This window comes from Rhipicephalus microplus, chromosome 1 (assembly GCF_043290135.1).
Source record: "Rhipicephalus microplus isolate Deutch F79 chromosome 1, USDA_Rmic, whole genome shotgun sequence".
In the NCBI taxonomy this organism is placed as follows: domain Eukaryota; kingdom Metazoa; phylum Arthropoda; class Arachnida; order Ixodida; family Ixodidae; genus Rhipicephalus; species Rhipicephalus microplus.
In genome coordinates this window covers 257092005-257110181 of record NC_134700.1, presented here as the reverse complement: position 1 = coordinate 257110181, position 18177 = coordinate 257092005, and the positions used below count along the sequence as shown (strand labels likewise).

Sequence of the window (18177 nt, the reverse complement as noted above, 5' to 3'; positions counted from 1 at the left end):
CAGCGGTTTAATGTCTTGTTTTGTGACGAATAATTATCGCCAACTAATAAGCTCGGCTTTGCGTCATTCGAATGTTCAACTGTGCACATTACTGGTTTAAGTTTCTCACTTATTGTTTCCTTTGTCTCCAACTTCATTTTTTTTCTCAATTCTGGCGCGTGGAAAATGGAGAATGAAAGAAGACAAAATAAATGCAAGTAAGTTCAGCAGGTTGCAGCTGGTTGGCTATTCTAAATTGAACAAAGATGTAGTGGGCGGGAAAGTGAAGAGAGAGAACACAACACGCTGTTTGAGATATCTCTTTCTCTGGTGTCGATTGGTTACGCTTAACGCTTTTCATTTCATGTAGCTTTCTCACGTTCACTCAACGTTGGATAAAAATGTCTGTAAATTTCCTTCCATATTTGCCATTAGTATTGAACTACTTCAGGAGCGCGACTACGCTCTCTGACTCACCACTAAGCGTTCAGTGCAGCACCCGAGAATACCTGCAGCATGTTCTGTGGGACTGCAGGCCTTACGGATAAGAGAGATACTATTTGAAGGCGTCATGACACGATGAACAGGACTCAAGATTAGAACTGCGGCATATTTTGTTTCCCCAGCGAAGCACGCATTGTGCAGTATGCTCCACGAATGCGCTCTTCACATCTTCGCATGCCACCAGCCTTAACAAAACTTGCATTCGTGTGGGTATGGCCTTGTGTTTCTTCTTGTGTATTTTATGTGCCCAACACTTAAGTGTGCCGGGCGCTCTTTTGCTGTTGCATGTTGTCATATGTTGCGATTGTATCCTGTCGCCTTCGCCCGGTGTAAAGAAAGCAAATCCACATATATCATAGCCAGCTGTAGTATATTATTGAGCATGCACTTCTTCCTTTCATTCTTGGAGCACCTTGATGATGACGTCAAGTGCGGTCATCGCTACCAGCGCTAGAAGAACACAAACCAAGTATAAAATTGAAAAAAGAAGCAAGAAAGAAATAGGAAGAAGTAGAAAGAAAGAACAAAATTGTAACGAAATAGAAATAAATTAAAATAAGCAAGAAAACAACACAGATCAATCTCCAGAAGAGAACAAAAAAAAACAAGAGGAAGTAAGAGGAAAAACCAAAAAGTAACAATGAAGTTCGCCCAGATCCACACTCGCGTCAGGCTGGGCAAATCTAAGCCGATGTTGCCTTAACAATTTTTAGATATATCTCTCTTTTTCTTATCGCATATTTTCCCGAATCAGTGCTGATCACTATAGCGCCTGGTTAACGTATCTGCCTTCTTCTCCTCTATCTATTTTGTAAACAGAGTAATTTTTGCGTTTGCGTGCGTGCATTATTATGTGGTTAGTATGAATGTGTTATTATGCAATTATCAATGTATATATTATAATCATCACCTAGCACTTGAAATACCAAGTCGGGTGAATAGTCAGACTAACATCTACACCTTTCGTTAAAACGTTATCTTCCTGTCTTTCACTAAGTGCAGCTTCAAAGCCACAACTCATGCATATAGACAATGACTGACAAAACGTTTCAATGAACACATCTTTTGAAAGGACGACGTGACTTGATAAAAAATAAACAGAGAATAGATTGCCGAAGGAAAGAGGCGGCTAATAAATCCGCTTCTATCTAACAATTTTCGGATGTTAAGCTGTGTTAAGTTTTATGAAAACGGGTGAATAAAAAACATACGTTTTTGTAATGTATAGAAGGAATGACTTATATACAGTTAAGGCTGGGCTACTTGGTATTGACTGAATGGTTCCATATTACTAGCGAACACGCACAACAACACCACAGAAAGAGACGGGACAACCGCCAATGTTTGTCCTGTCTTTTTTTCTGATGTCGTTTGCGTATTCGCTAGTAATATGGAAGCATGGTTTATATCCCTGAATACTAATACCAGACGGCACTTTTTCAAGCCTGGCAAGTCTCGCACAGCATTTTTGCAGGTCACAGCTGTCCGTCAAGATAATTGACGTGCAAATGGGGGTCCTGCGGCATACGCCATTTTAATCTCGGCCAGCGGCTGCAAGCTTCATGCCAGGTTCAAATATATCAAACAAAGCACCCTTTGGAACACAAGACTGGCGGGCCGCGCGAAGTTATGCAGCTGGTGCAGAGTAATTGAAAACACTGCGAAACAGCAGTCCCCGTCGGTCAGCAGAGTTGAATACACGATAACGCCCGTCGCACTCGTTGGGCAAAGTAAGCGCCTTTGTGGAAGTTTTCTGTTAAGCCATTTCTCGGGCTTCGCGTAAGGAAGCGCGGGAAATGCATTAATGGCTGGCGTGCAAAATCATGATTACGTAGCCTCTAAAGTAAGAGCGAAGCAAGAAAAGTGTGTAAATTTGGAGCAGCGCAGTTAGACACACAGAAGCACAAGATCAGGCTTTATGGTAAAGTGGCAAACAGCACACACTGATAGGTATAAACTGCGACGCAGTAAACCGCGCATAATCCCCGTCTCTTTCAGTCGTGCAGTTGGCTGGCCGGCAACGCAGCACCTCTGCAGCGCCTGTAGCTTGAAGTGTGCCTTTGTGGGCCGAACAAGTGTTTTTAGAGGCGAAGCTTTTCTTAACCTAACCTTGTCTTGCGTCACGCGTAACCGAGAGGAAAAGAGACGAGAACGAAAAGAAGACGGTATCTCCCGAACAGTATTATAGACGGCGTCTTCTCATAGAAGTACATACAAGCTGCAGTTGAGTGAGGATATTCGAGATGGCGCTGTGCCGCCTCTCTCCGATTGGCTGCTGCGTGGGCTGTGTCTGGGTACGCGGAGAACGAGTGTCTCTCTCAGTCTCCTGTATTGTCGCCGTATGGGGCAGATCGTCATTGGGGCATAAAGCAGAGTGGCAGGCGCGTTGAAGACGCTTGCGCTCGACTTCCTTGGCCCGGGTCTCGTCGGTGTTACCCACACGCCATCTGCATTCTCGAACGTAATCGGGCGCATGGAAGCATGCACGGACGGACGGACACACGAACGGTAGTAAGGACGAACGCTTCAACCCACTCATAATCGTCCACTCCATGGATACGCTAAGACCTTTTTTTTTTCGTTTGTTGGGATAATCAGGAATGAAGCCCAATCAAAATAGCCGGTGGCCAACTAAATCTGGAAGGAAAAATTATGTCTGACAATGCAAAAATTGGCGCACTTGACGTTGTTGGGAGGGGGGGGGGATATTTATGAGCGTACACGTAGTGTCAGTACGTCGTGTATTTGAGCTGAATGCGGCGAGTTCAATTAACATTTGTGGTGTCTGCGTTGGAGCAGTGATGAAGAGAAACAAAACTAACGTATGCCAGCTTGAAAGGTTGTTCGCCATGCATCTGTATGCCCTCTTGAAGGGTTGGGACGGAGAACTTCATTAAACTCTCGCATTTAAGATTACGGGGCTTCGTCTAACGCAGCGATAAACAAAGCCGTTCCGTTTTCGTGATGAAGCTACTCAGTCCTTGTCGCTAGGTCCCCGAATTTTTAAAGTCTTTCTTAAACAGTACTAACCTAAGAAGGCTTTTTTAGGAAACGCTGGCTTTACCCTACAAATAAGAAACATTACACATGCGGACATTTGTAAACAATTGTTTCAGTCAGGTTTTCTGAATTGCTCGTATTAACAGGAAAAACGGCACATTTGGCTACCCCGCATTCGGTGTGGAGGAAGGATACCGAAATATTATTCGTAGAAGAAAACATAGCACGTTGCGCACGCACGCACACACACACACACACACACACACACACACAGACACACACACACAAAAGTGTTGTCTAGTTAGCCATGAGTGTTCCAACAGGCTGGAGCAGTTCAAGCAACGCATCGCTTTTCTACAAATTCACATACCGTTAATGGAAGACAACTGTCCCAATATGTTCGATATCATAGGAAGCTTATCGTTTGATTGCGTCAATGCTGCCGATAGGCACGTATGATATCATCGTATGCTAGACAGCCACACAGAAAGCGGTTTAATTAATCTAATGCCAAGCCCGTTCAAATTCACACTGTTGCCAATTCAAAATAAGAATGAGCATAGGAGTTGCTTTTACTATACGTCTATAGCAGCAATTCTGAGGGGGGGATAAACAACAAGAGGGAAGGCAGGGAGGTTAACCAGGCACATGCCCGGTTTGCTACCCTACGCTGGGGGAATAGGAAGGGGGCATAAAGATGAGAAAGAGAGAGGAAAGAGAAGAGAAAGAGAGAGAGAGAGAAAAAACAAAAGAAGGAGGATTGCCAGTCAATCGGCTGGCGCGTATGCAGCGGTGGCACTACACAAAAGTTAAAGGTGGTCACGTAGGCCTGTAGTCCTCAAAAAACACAAAACAGCTTTGACTGCTTTTTGAGCCAACGAAAGGCAATGACGGCGTTCCAGTAGCATCTGCACAGAGAGTGGCCGATCGTCCAATTGTCGCAATGCGTCCGAAAGCTTCTGTCTTTCAGAGGCAAATCGAGGGCGATGGCATATCAGATGGTCGATGTCTTCTTTGGTGCAGCCGACGTCACATTCCGCATTTTTGGTCAATCCGATGAGGGTTCTATATGCTTTTGTGAAGGCAACCCCCAACTAAAGGCGACAAAGAAGTGAAGCTTCACGTCGACAAAGTCCGGATGGAGGTCGAAGTTCCAGTCGAGGGTTTATTTGGTATAGTCTCGTATGTCTTATGCTTAGGGTGTTCCACTCCTGCAGACTCAGACTACGTGCCAGGTGACGAAGTTGCTTTGCAGCGTCGGTCCTTGACAAAGGAATCGGAAGGGTGTGTTCTTCTTGGTGCGATGTGCGAGCCGCGTTGTCTGTGGAATCATTAGCACTGATCCCACAATGGCCAGGAAGCCACTGAAACTTGACCTCGTGGCCTGTTTCTGTGACGTGGTGAACAAGCTTGACAACTTTGTAAGTTAATTGTTCATGGCAACCTCGTCGAGGGACTGACTGCATGCTCTGTAGGGCTGGTTTTGAGTCGGAAAACAGAGCCCAATCACTCGGTCTTAGGAATTTGATGTACTCTAGGGCGCCACGCAAAGCCGCAAGTTCTGCCGCCGTAGACGTAGTGACATGTGACAGTTTGATTCGCAGAGTGATTCCTCTAGCTGGAATCACCACCGCACCACCAGAACCAGACGCTGTGGTTGAACCATCGGCGTATATGTGCACGTGGTTGTTGTACATTTCGTGCAGATAGCTCAAGCTCAATTGTTTTATGGGTGATGAAGGCAAATTTGATTTTTTCTGTATTCCTGGAATTAAAACACGTACTTGTGGAAGTGTCAGGCACCACGGAGGATACACCAGTTTCTCAGCAGGCGTAAAAGCTGACGTAAACGACGCACGATGAGCAGAGACAATTGCACTAAATTTCGTGCAGGGCCTCTCAGTAGCGAGGGTTGCCAAGTGGTGGGACGGATTCCTAGCATGTTGCCTGAGGTACGTACGCATCGTTTCAATGGTGATGTGCGTCGTGATCGAGTAGTCCTGTGCAATGGCAATTGTTTCAGCTGTCGATGCGCAGCGGGGTAAACCAAGGCATATCCTAAGCGCTTGGGCTTGAATATTTTGGATTGTGCGCAGGTTCGTTTTGCACGTGTTAGATATAACAGGTAAGCTATACTGCAGGAATCCAGTAAATAATACCTTGTACAGCTGTAACATAGACTCGACAGACATTTCCCAACTTTTCCCAGCAAGAAACCTGAATAAGTGACAAATGTCACTTATTCAGGTTTCTGAATAAGTGCTGTTCTGCGCGCATGTATTGCATCGCATGTGTGTTCCATTTATGTATGTTATGTATAACTTCGAGTTGCTGGTCACAATAATACCGAGAAATTATCTCGAGACCTGTACGGTACTTCTTTTTTGCAAATAATTGTTTGTACTTCCACCCTGTAACGGCCCACTTCTGGGCTAACAGTATAAATAAATGAAATGAAATGAAATGAAATGGCAGTCAGCCGCTTTTTCACGTAGTTTACGTGGGGTGTCCAAGACAGGTTTCGGTCGATTACGACTCTGAGGGACAACAATAAAGTAACTGGCACACAACTATTCATTATGCGTACCAGTGCAGGTGCGAATGACTTGAAACAAGCAAAGGCGGAAAACGCAAAAAGTTTACGTTAAGCTTCCATCTGGCGTCAACGTGTAGGATGACACCAAATACGAACGAAGCGCATGTAGAAGTACCTGTGTTCCTGAAAATAGCCAAACACATGAGTGGCAACTAGGAAAAAGTCCGAAGCATTGTCACAAAGCACTGGTGTCAGACTGCAGAAACAATATTTTTATAGCTGAAAAAAAAAAATCGGCAGATCCCACGTACCTGGGAATCCACTTTCTGCGAAGCACGCGGAGGGAAGTTGACCGTGATGATTTTTTTTTTTAGCGACACGTCATGAAATGACGCTAAGTACTGCAAATGTTGCACGCAGAGACACATGTTGAAGAGTTGCAGACATTTATAATCGGTTTTCCCCTTGCAGAACGATGTCAGCTGGAAAAGTGTTTTAGCAACACCAGAAGCTGATATGAAGCGCTGATGCGCGCGAAGATGCTGGTCCTTGACACTGCTACCTAAATGAATTTCAGCCCATGGCACCTCAGCACAATTGACGTTAACCCCACGTGATGGTTGTAGTAAAGTAGTACATATGTAATGTTTACAAAATTGGGTAGGCACCACTGCAACTGCTATTGACGTTTCACGAAGATTAGCGTCTATTTGAAAAGTAGTTCTGAGACCTGGCGTAGCTCTGTGGTAGAAGGCTTGACTGCCACGCAGAATGCTTCGGTTGTATTCCTGCTGGGACTCTGAAATTTATTGTTTGCATTCGTCAGGTGGTCAATTCTGCCAATGTCAGGCTTTTCTTAACACTTATATTTATTATATGCCTTTAGTGGGTCGACGCTACCGATGTCGGGTATTGCTTAAGGCGGCGGTCTCACTCCGGCGGCACGAACACATCATTTTTGTCACTTTTCTAACTGACGTGGCGGCTGTTCTTCTTGTCTTATATAGTTGGTTTATATGTCATTGAAAAGCCTAATTTTTGTACATTTTAAACATATCTATTAAAAATAAGTAAGCTTTTAGCATTTGGGTAGGGAGAGCCAAGAATAAGCGCTTGTTACATGGTTTGGTCTGACTGTGTGTCAGCAGTGATCATTTTCAGAAAAATCTGATGCAGTTACAGCACTGTTCTTTGCGCAGAACATTTAAGACATATTTATCTATTTCCTCAAAGTAGAAAATTATTCTAGCACTTTTACTGTATTGCTGATTAGCTTTTGAAAAGAGCCAAATTTAGTAAATGTCGATGCGGACTATCCGGCACCTATTCACTAGAGAAAATTCATTTTCTGGGTGTATATAGAGAATGGCATTTTCCGTTTGAGTGTTCAATTTTATTTACGTACGCCCGCTCGTTTTTCAATTATATTGATCTAAATTGGGCAATATTCTCATTAGATAGACCAACCGTGGCCCATTTTTGCAGAGAACTACTGAAGTTCGTTAGCTGAATTTGCACGTGGATAAACTAGAACCCCTGATCTATTTCCTCAACGTAGCGTTTTTCAATAAAGCAAGCAGAAATGCGAAACAAAGCTCGCAAATTGTCTTAATTTATCGTGCCGTAAACATCACCGAAATCGTTGTTATCTTGAAATAGCGCTGAAATCTAAGCATGTATAGCCTAAAATATAACAGTTACGGTCTCCTGGTATACTTATGCACACGAATCACACACAAGAACTGCAGGAATATTGAGAAATCTACATTATTCCTATCACTACAAAGAAAATCTTCCCCTAGCGCCACCTAAACAGAAATAAGAAAAGCGCTGAATTTGAAGGTTCCCTGTCTCCCCGAATGCGGCGTGCGAAAACATTTTGCCTCAGGAGGAAACGTCTTTTCTAACTTCAAACCATGCACCGTCATCTGTAAGCCTTCCTCCCCTCAGAGTCTCATAAGGCTGCGCGGTACCGCGGGAGAACGTGAAAACAGGTGGGCAGTATCCTCCGAGAGGAAGGGGTGAGCGTCTTCACGGGAAAAGAAAGGCCGAATTCTCGGAAAGTCCCTCTTTTATGTGTGCACGTATTTGTCGCCCTCCTCACCCTCCACGGACTATAGCGAAAAGTGAGGGCTGTGCGACGACAGTCAGAAGAAAGCAGAAAAACGAACGACAAACGAGCGATACGAGCGAACTGAGCAGACGTGCGTGGGTAAGGTATTTGTGAATATCGTTTTTTTTTTTTACCGTGAAATACAAGGAGCTTCAGACGTGCTGCGCTTGTTGGTATGAACCCATCAGAATAAACAGCACAAACACGAAACGAGGCACACCTACAGGAATGAGATGAAGTCTGTTTTGTACTTTCTGCGTGTTTATTTCATTTATTTACTCTGGGGAAAACTATGGTGCGGCAGGAGTTTAGGACGCGTGTTCGCTTTCCGCCTTTATATACGACAAGCGCCCATTTCCATAGCTTGATTGATTTGTGGGGTTTAACGTCCCAAAACCACCATATGATTATGAGAGACGCCGTAGTGGAGGACTCCGGAAATTTCGACCACCTGGGGTTCTTTAACGTGCGCCCAAATCTGAGCACACGGGCCTACAACATTTCCGCCTCCATCGGAAATGCAGCCGTCGCAGCCGGGATTTGAACCCGCGACCTGCGGGTCAGCAGCCGAGTACCTTAGCCGCTAGACCACCGCGGCGGGGCCATTTCCATAGTGCCGAAATTCGCGAACACCAATGTTCTGGAGTACCCCATGACGGCGTTCCTCATAATCACTGCAAACTCGCTCTAAGGGGACGCGGGCGCTTGCAAACTCTTCTCTCGGAGTCGGCTGTGAATATCCGTCATCGGTTTCAATAAACCACAAAACCGAGCAATATTTATTCTGTTGCTCACTGCATAAACTGGCTAAAATCATGCTACTGCCTGAAAATCTTGCAGATTTTTCAGCCAGTAACAATGAAGCGAAGTGGCATGAAATTTGCTGAATGCACGGCGTGGTGTAAGAAAGTACTTTGGTGCGGGGACAGCAATGAGGCACCAGGGTTCTTTTTTTTTTTTTGCTTTGAAGCACCCGCGACAAGTGAGGTTGGTCCTTCAGGGAGGCAGAAAGGCGGATAACTTTTGACTATGCTCCCACTGAGCAGGTCTGGTGGGGGAGCGGCAGTGGTGGAGCCCATCTATATTTCCTATGCACTGAGGGTTTATGCCACTCAATCTAAGGATTGCAACGTCGACTAGGGAACTTGTTGATTTTCTTCAGTGCCAGTGTACAACACCATGCGACAAGGCACCCTGCCGACGCTTTCGCCTGAAGGAGAGAGAGAGAGAAAGGCAAAGAAAAGGCTTATATGCTACCCTACACGGGGAGGGGGAAGGGGAGAAAAAGAATAGAGAAAAATGTCAAGGGCATGCGGCACCTGCTGACAATTCGTCATTGGGAAGTCTGCCGTGCGGAGAACTGTCAATGCGTCAAGATAGCAGCTCCTTGACTCGTTAGCGTGAGTCATAAGGCTGACGAGTAGAAATAGCCGATCTTGGACTTACGCCTAGTAGCTCGAAAAGAACAGAAACGTTTCTGAAAGAGATAAGTGTATAAGAAAGTGTGGTGACATCGGTGTGCATAAAACACGTTTACATGAGTGCGAAACATGCGCTTCGCATTCATGTAAGCAATGGAAGGCGCATTGCACTAATGCGTAGGAAATGGGCAGTTTTGCGAGTGCCGGTCGATTCACGGGCCGTAAATCACGATGAGGGGAATGGTGGCCCCCCGTTGTGCGAACTTCGTGCGTCCCTCTTTCGCTATAAGGAATAATTATCAGCTCAAGAAAACAAAAACACTCAAGAAAGAAGTGGGACGAAGCAGAAATGTCGGGAGCTGAGATATTCCTGCCTCCTGCCACTCCTTTCTCAAGCCATTGTTATTTTGCTCGCGCTAATATGTACCTATTTATATAGTGGTTGATGACGCAGAAAATTGTGCGAATTTCTGTTTCCCATGCTCGAGGCACGACTAAGCTAATGCGTTTTTTTTTAATTCTTTTGGGCTACTCTGGCAATCGTGTAAAATTGATTACAGCCTGACAGCTCGAGGCAACTGCCAGTCAGTCGGCTGCCAGCTGGGGCGACTAACTTCATTCAACAAGAGGCCGGCACGCCGTCTCCACGGTTGTTGGGAGTGGGGTTCAGTTCGTCTTTCCTCGATAAGAAAGCACGTTTGCGTATAGCCGGGCGTCGACAGTTTGCCGTAAGCCGGCACGGCACGCACAGCGTTTATACGAATGCGACAACTGGCGCATCACGACCATGTAAACGGGGATAATGCGCTAGAAAGACGTATCGCACAAATGCGCCAGGCAGGTCTGGATTTCGAGGGGTAAGTCGACCCAGAGTACTTTTCACGACAAAGGAATGCCGACCACTCGTCGTGTTGGCCTTGTGTGCACTTCTCGCACACTACAAGACAGCCGCGAGGACAGATAGCAAGAGCTTCTCGGGACTAAAGTCCACTAAATTTTTCTCTTTTACCTAAGTAACGACAACTGCCTCCTCTCCCGACCCTCTCTCACACACAGCCGGTGTCTGCCACCATGTGCTTCCTAACTAGGAAGACTTCCAAAGCCACGTACGTATAAGTAAATTAGCCACGCGCCTATCAGTGAACAATGTGCGAACGCGACGCGCCTTTCTCCTCCAGCTAGTCCCCCGTCAATAGTGAGCGAGGAACGCGTTTTACCAGGTACCAAGAAGGGGTGCCCGAGGCGACACCACTAACACCTGAATAGTCTAGATGGCCTCGCACGAGGGCAGGAGATGTGGAATAACAGCCACTATGCTAGCCTGAAGGTGCGAGGCAGCATGACGAGGGGGGAGGCGGACTGAGTGAGGATGAGGACGGACACAAAAATGCGTGCTCAGCACGGAAGGCGACAGTGCTGTAGTAGCGTGAGACGCTAGAGATAGAACGCATTTCTGCCGCATCCTCTGGTGTCCACTGCTCACGTAGAGGGCTTCTTTAGAGTTTGCATAGCATATACACAACACTAAGACTCGTTGCTTGAAGATATGTTAGCCGACATAGTTATTTGAATTGACCAATCATGCATCCCAAAGCCTTATCCAGTGCGACAAGACCTTTTCTTCAACTCCTTTGCAACTATTGTATTTGTGTACTCATGTTTTTGCCTTGCATGCGCGTTACGAACTCGAAATGGGTACGACATAAAAGTAATACAAGCAGCGGTTGTGTAGAAAGATGCATGGGAGATGCACTGTACCATAAGTCTTCCCCTCCCTTGTTGCACTCCTGGGAGGTTTGTGTGAATCCGCCCCAGTTTTTATCATAGATGTTTATAGAGCTTGAGGTAACGGCCTCAAATCTACGAGCTTGCAGTCAATAACTGATTTGGGCGAAACGATCACTCTACATGTTATTGCCACGACCTTTACAGGAAAAAAAAAATGATGTTGAAATAGCGTACGCGAATAGAGAAGTCGTTCCTTGGACAAGGGAATAACGCACCTGGACCATTCAGGCCACGCATGTGCGAGTCTCGCTCATATGACACACAAGAGGTAATTGCTTCATTTTCGTCACAAAATAGTTTGTCGACTAGTCCGATGCTTTGCGTACGGCAACGTGATAAATAAACGCTGCATCAACCAAAACATGAATTCATACTAGCCTGCTGAAGTTTCAATTCTAATGAAATAAATTACGATACGTATAGTGGGGAAAACTAATGATTATGCAGTCGGCACGTGTTGGGCACCGTGAGTCACAGCGGCTGCACTTCTTAGCACGCGATTTGCCTAACTACCTGTTTTTTGTTTTGTTTTGAAAATTCGGAAGCTTTGGTCATAGTGGGAAGGAAGTATACATAGTCAAATGTAATTTGCCTTCTCCTGTCCCACCGAACCGCATCATGCTCCAGCAACCCCAATTATTTGTAGAACGAACTGTTCCGTTGAACCTCGCATGAATACTCATATTCCAAGTTTTGATCTCCGTTGTATACATTGTTGTGACCTCCGCGATAGAGTTTTTCACTCAACCCCGCATTCCGGCACTGTATGGAACGTAGAGCAGCTGGCCCAGCAGGCTACGCAGCCTACATGAGGGATCTCTTGAAAAGCAGCGACCGTAGGGGTCAGGGGCTAGTGAGCATGGAGAGAGATGGAGGTGTCGTTGAAGGGGAGAAAAAAAGCCCCAGCTCAGTGCCTCATTTCTTCGAACCGTGTCAGCGCGATTTGCACCCCCTCGTCATGCAGTGTGGCGCGCCGGCACGCGTGTGTCAGCTCACCTCCGAAATGTTGGCCTTCCAGTCCTGACTTGGTGGCGCCATCTGGTGTTTTTTCCAGAACTACTCGCAAGATGGCGACAGTAGAACCGCCACCTTGCCCATGTGTGTTTTCGTCGTTCCTGGGTAGATACTAAGTATCTATCACCTGTGGCACATACCAGTCCATTAGTATGTGCCACTGTTTGACGGGAAGTCTTTGACGACGTACGCGACGGAATTGTGGCATTATTCATGTCTTGACCAGCTCGTCATATTCGTCAAACTATCTTACCCTTTGATGCTAATTTTTATTCACGCCAAGTTAAAGGGGTGACCACGAGAGCACCCAAACGTAAGCGGCTAGATAGATAGATACTTTCAAAGTCGCCGAAGTTCGCTAAGAAATGCTTCGCATTTAAAAATAATTTTTGCTCCTTCCACCCTTGGGATCTGCATAACACAAAAGTGGGACACGTATTCTCAGAAGCAGTACATTGATATATGAGAGCTCGCACAATAACTTCCAGTATTTGGCAGCTGTAGCACCGTTTGATCTGGATGCACTGATGTTGACGCCTGATAATGCGTTTCCATTCTGTGTAGTGACGTACATGATCAAGATTGAAGATTTGTGGTATTTTAAATAGTTAACACAGACATGGACAGAGCGTATGGGGACTCCCCCGCAATAGTGGCATCAAGAGGCACATGAACATTGTTACTTCATATGCCCTTACTTAAAGTATTGTCTTTTTAGGAGATAAATGACAAGCTCTATGTTACCCAGTAAGAAGGTGACGTCCTCCCCTGACGAAGCTCTTCTTAGTCTAACATTGTCCTGCGTCAGACGTAACCAGCAGTATCTTACAAACAGTATAACAGGTGGCGAAGTCTCAGTACCATTTCTCGTCGCAATTTCTAGATGGCATTGGTTCAACAGAAGTGTGTGCAGTAGGACGAATGGACCGATGAACGCACGAATAGACGCATGAATGCATGGGTGTATGGACGGAGGGATGGACGGAAGCATAGATGGAGGCCTCGACGGACTAATGGACGCACGCAAAAAGGGATGGACGGACAAAAGAACGCATGGACGTATAAACGACAGGCACACGGATGGACGCAAGGACGAACGAACTAACGCAAGGACGAACAGACGCTTCGCCCCCTTCGTCGTCATTCACTCTCTGGATATGCTGTGACTTTTTTTCTTGCTCATATGTTTGTTTGGACGTTTAACGACGCCATTTCTGTAACAAAAATCACGTCAGTAAAGTCTTCGTGAAACCGAGTATAAAAAACGTTCGTGTTTAAAATGGCACTCTTTCCTTTTTGTGAATTTCTGCATCCCTCAGCTCGGCAGATGGCACCCAATATTCCGGCTTTTGTTTAAATAAGAATGTTAAAGAAGCCCAGGTGGTCGAAATTTCCGGAGCCCTCCACTACGGCGTCTCTCATAATCATATGGTGGTTTTGGGACATTAAACCCCACATATCAATTAAATAAGAATATTGGAGCAGGCATGCGCGAGATGATCGTACGCAATAACTACTTGTGTGAACAAGTTATAGACAATCTAAAATAATAGTGAAATTATAGTGAAAGCGGTCAGCCAACGGAGTAAAACACCTTAACAGTGAAAATACTTGCAAAGCTATTGCAATAAAACCTGCACGGCCTGGCGGCCATATTAAAAAAAGCCCTTTCAATTGATAAGAAAAGAGAGCTTCAGCGCGCGCTCCCGGGGTGGGCGGAACATTGTCAGGTCTTCACGGTCGATGCTGTTATATGCAAGTAACTAAGCCTTTGAGAACCATTTCTTTAGGAAACGGAGTTTGATCGAGAGGATCACTTTCATAATTAACATGCACGTTTAGTACAGCAACATTAAAGAGATAAAAATGCTTCAGTGCTTCTATTAGGCGACAATAAAGGGGGTATAGGTACTTTTCAAAATCCTTTATTGATGAAGCTTCACGTATGTAGAGCTCATTATTCGCAAAGCCCTTAGTAAGCTGAGAATGTAATGAACTGCAGACGCGCATATAGTTAGAACGTGGTTGCCCATAGTGACTCTTGTGGTGAAAGGCGACCTGCCTTAACCTAATCGGTTGTTAACTACCATTCCACCCCTACACTTATCTTAACTAATCTTTTTTCTGAAGTAATAGAGTGAAAATAGCTTTATGGCAAAATGAGCGTAAAAGCAGTGCACTATGACGCGTTGTCTGAAAAGCAGCATTCAATTAGTGGGTGCTAAGCCTGAAATCTCATTATACACATCGTCTATGTACGTGTTCTGACAAAGCAATTTTGTCAAACAAATTAATTATCTTAGGCACATTCCCCTCGTCTACGTTTTTGTCAGATCGAGAGTGACTCTAAACAAATGAAACTGCGAGAAAATGCATGCCAGTTAATATAAGGCGCCCATAACTACCAAAATCGATGAAGGAAAGTTAAGCAGCTGTGTGGGAGCGTTATTTCGTGTAGTCGTTTTTACCCTGACCAAAAAATATATACAAAAGGGAGATTCCAAGAAGTGCAATTTCACGTCTCACTACAATGACGCTACAAGCCGCTCGTGTCGGTGAAGCGTGCAGGGCTAGACGCTGGTCTGCTTCTTTCTTCGCGTGCGCGAATATTCATGGCTGTCGTGACCTTTTGTTACACCTGCCGCCAGGTCGCCTTTACAGGCAATATATCGCCGCTTACCTAAGCTGCCGTGCACATTTTTTCCGCGCAAAATCTCGCGGACTGAGTTTCGTAATCTCGCAAGGAAAATAGCGTTTCGTGTCGAGCAATATGACACTATCGGTGAACACCGATAAAAGAATAAGCTTGTTTTTGATATCGGGTGCCTCTGCATGACTCGACTATTTTAGAAGCTGAGGCCACCTCACTCTCGACACGGTCCAGTATTTCAAAATTTATTAAATAGCTAGAATGACAGTCTCGAGTTTACGTACAGTAGTCAAGACGTTGTGCGTCAAAGTTTTTTTTTTTCAAATATAATGGAAATTCGCCTCTTTTGATGGGAACGTTGTTTGCGTCAGCCTTTGAATATCGTCCCTCGTCTCATTTGACATGCGTTATTGCTTACAAGCGCTGCAATGCTTTTGACTATCAGACCCACGTGTCGCTGTTGTACTGAATAATTGTCATTAGGCAGATCATAACTGCGCATTGCTGAGCAACGCAAGAAAGAACACACCGGGGAATGAAACAAATAGAAGCGCTGACTATCGATTCAAGCTTTCTTCCTAAGAACAAGTCAATATATACACGAAAAACGTAGATTGGGCATTTTTGGTGCTCTTCTCTTTTATTCTCTCCCGTAAACCTGCATCTCTTGCACAGTGTTTGTAAGTTTTTCTTGTATATGCAATTTTTTTTCTTAAAAATAAGATTTCAGTTGTTAGTCAGGGCTTCTTTGAGTCTTGATCTCTGGTGTTTTACCCTTTTCTGCAGTGTTCGACAATGCGCCATTACTGTCTCGCCCAGCTTATTACGTTTCATAATTGTGTATAAGAATCAATGGTGATTACAAATGAAATACAATTTAACTGAACTTTGTGAAATCGATTTACCAAAAATAAAAAAAATATAATTGCAAACTGTAGGTATAGAGTATCCGAGAAACATGCGGGTAGATTAGGCAATAAGTGCTCGCAATGATCAAATTTAGGCCGCGACTTTATGCCATACCATTTGTACTGAACTTGTATTGTGTGGTAAGTCTTCGTGTTATGAAAGCGTACTTCAACTGTGTTTTCGGCTCGTAAGTATATTTTACGCAGAAGTGTTATTTCGCTTTATTTCAAAAAGTGTATTTGTTACCCCTTTGTTTTTACAAAGATGATTGTAGTTGATGGGCTCGAATCATCGCCAAGGAATGAAAATCGAAAAAGTTGAACACCAGAGTGAACTTGTTTTGCGTAATTAGTCATTTCAAATACGTGCGCAAGGCATGAAAGGAAGAGCTCGAACCGACCAATCAGAACACTAACACTGACTGAAATGCACGAGACAAGTACATGCATTGCCGATCGTTTCTTTATTCACTCAGCTAATGGGACAATAACGTGCCCTGTTATACCATGGACGTCATTGTAAGATAAACGTACGAGTAAATGAGGTTGCACTGTTCTGACCCCGCTTGTGTATGCGCAAAAATAGAGCCGAAGACATAGCGAAATGATGAGGCACTTGGTCACAGATACCGTGGCTTTTGCGGATACATTGAATTCTCCACAGTGGAAATTGTGTTTAATAAAAAAGCCTATTTCGGAAAATATTGCGTGGTTCTTTATTTCGCACAAGCGGCCGAGACAGGATGGGCCAAACTGTTTTTAAATGCCCGGAAACAAAATGTTTGAGTGCAATAAGTAATGTTACTGTTTCATTTTTGCCTTTCCAAAAAGGCAACTTTCGACAAATAACAGAGACAGCTAGAAGACGGACGCACACACATGTTTTGGAAGGACAGAAAATCTCTTGGTGTCGTCTCCACCAATCGAAGCAGCGCCCTCATTTGCATGACGTAATTACCAACTTTTTTTAACCTCTCTTGTGCTATTTGCAGACGTATGTTCAGTAATTGCTTCACGCAAACACACCTTCTCCAGCTCTGGTGTATTTTACATAATCGCATATCAAATGACTGGCTGAACCTTTTCACAAATACATCAACATACTCAGGCTCGGCGTGTGGTGGGACTCGTTAGTTTAAATTTCATGCGCTTCAATGGTGAGCGAAAAGGGTGACACGGACCAAGCTGATGTCGAATGAACAAAAAGCAGCCATGAATCCCGGGACATAAACCGTAAAAAAATAGCAAAAAAGAAGAAAGTGTCACAGCAAGACGTATTTACTCACCGTCCTCGTCGAAGGCTGCTAGTGTAAGCACCATAAATGTCAGCACAGCGAGGGAACTGAGAGTGGCCCAGAGGCCCACTGCCTGAGCTGTACCGTGGGCAGTGCGTGTACCGCCCGCGGCAGGGTTCGTGAACAACGTCAGCAGAGACATCGCGGCAGCAGGTGCACTCGCAGAAGCGGCACCCTGGCCGTCTAAAGCCCCCCCATGAGACCAACTCGCTCGTCGACTGCAGAACCAGTCGCCAACGACGCGCGACCCCAAAGCACGTCACATAATCCGGTGCAGTTTTCTGTCACACTCGTGGCCCTTCTTGCCCGTGGGAGTAGCCGATCCCGGGGCGATGAAACACAGTTAATCCATTCGTCACAGTCTTCGGTGTAATCCGCTGACGTCAGCTCCGGGGATATCTAATCTACTACCCGAGGCATGACATATACGGCGGCATCGCCAGCCTTGACCAAGGAAAGAAAAAAAATAATATAACGTAAAACGACGCAGTTTCTCCTCTAATAACGACACACTATTCTGGTGTGTGTTAACCCCTCTTCTTATATGCCGCGTGTTCGCCGTTAAATTGCGTGAAACGCACGTATAAACTTAGTTTCTTTTCCTTTCGTTCCCGGCGGTAACTCGGCGACGGAATCTGGGGCGCTCTCGGCGCTGAGCACAGCCGCGCTCGCTCTAACCCGGGGTCCTGACTGAGGGTCTGCGCCAGGCGCCGCGAGAGAGCGAGCCGGTCACGTGATGTAGCTCCGCCTCCTCTCTGAGCTTCCTCTTCTCCATGCCTAGTTTTTTCCGGCTTCTCTTGCCACTTTGTTTCTGTCTCGCACGCTCTATGTTTCCGGTTCCGGCGGTGGCGCTTAGCCCTTCCGGCTTTTCATAATAAGAACATGAAACTGCTGATGAGGAAGCGGAAACTCTGTGGTCTTTCCAAACGTATCACAGCATGAGAGCGTGCTCTGAGGTTTCAGAAGATC

The 18177-nt window shown here is 45.3% G+C and overlaps 1 protein-coding gene across 1 annotated transcript in view; it reads right to left on the bottom strand.

The window, feature by feature from the left end:
- The window catches only part of LOC119164650 (zwei Ig domain protein zig-8), a 256416-nt gene extending 238540 nt beyond the window's left edge, over positions 1-17876 (bottom strand). The window contains exon 1 of the mRNA XM_075893729.1: positions 17200-17876. Coding sequence (XP_075749844.1) covers positions 17200-17350 — 151 coding nt within the window. The 5' untranslated portion in view covers positions 17351-17876. The remainder of the gene's footprint in view (positions 1-17199) is intronic.
- Positions 17877-18177: the final 301 nt, after the last annotated feature.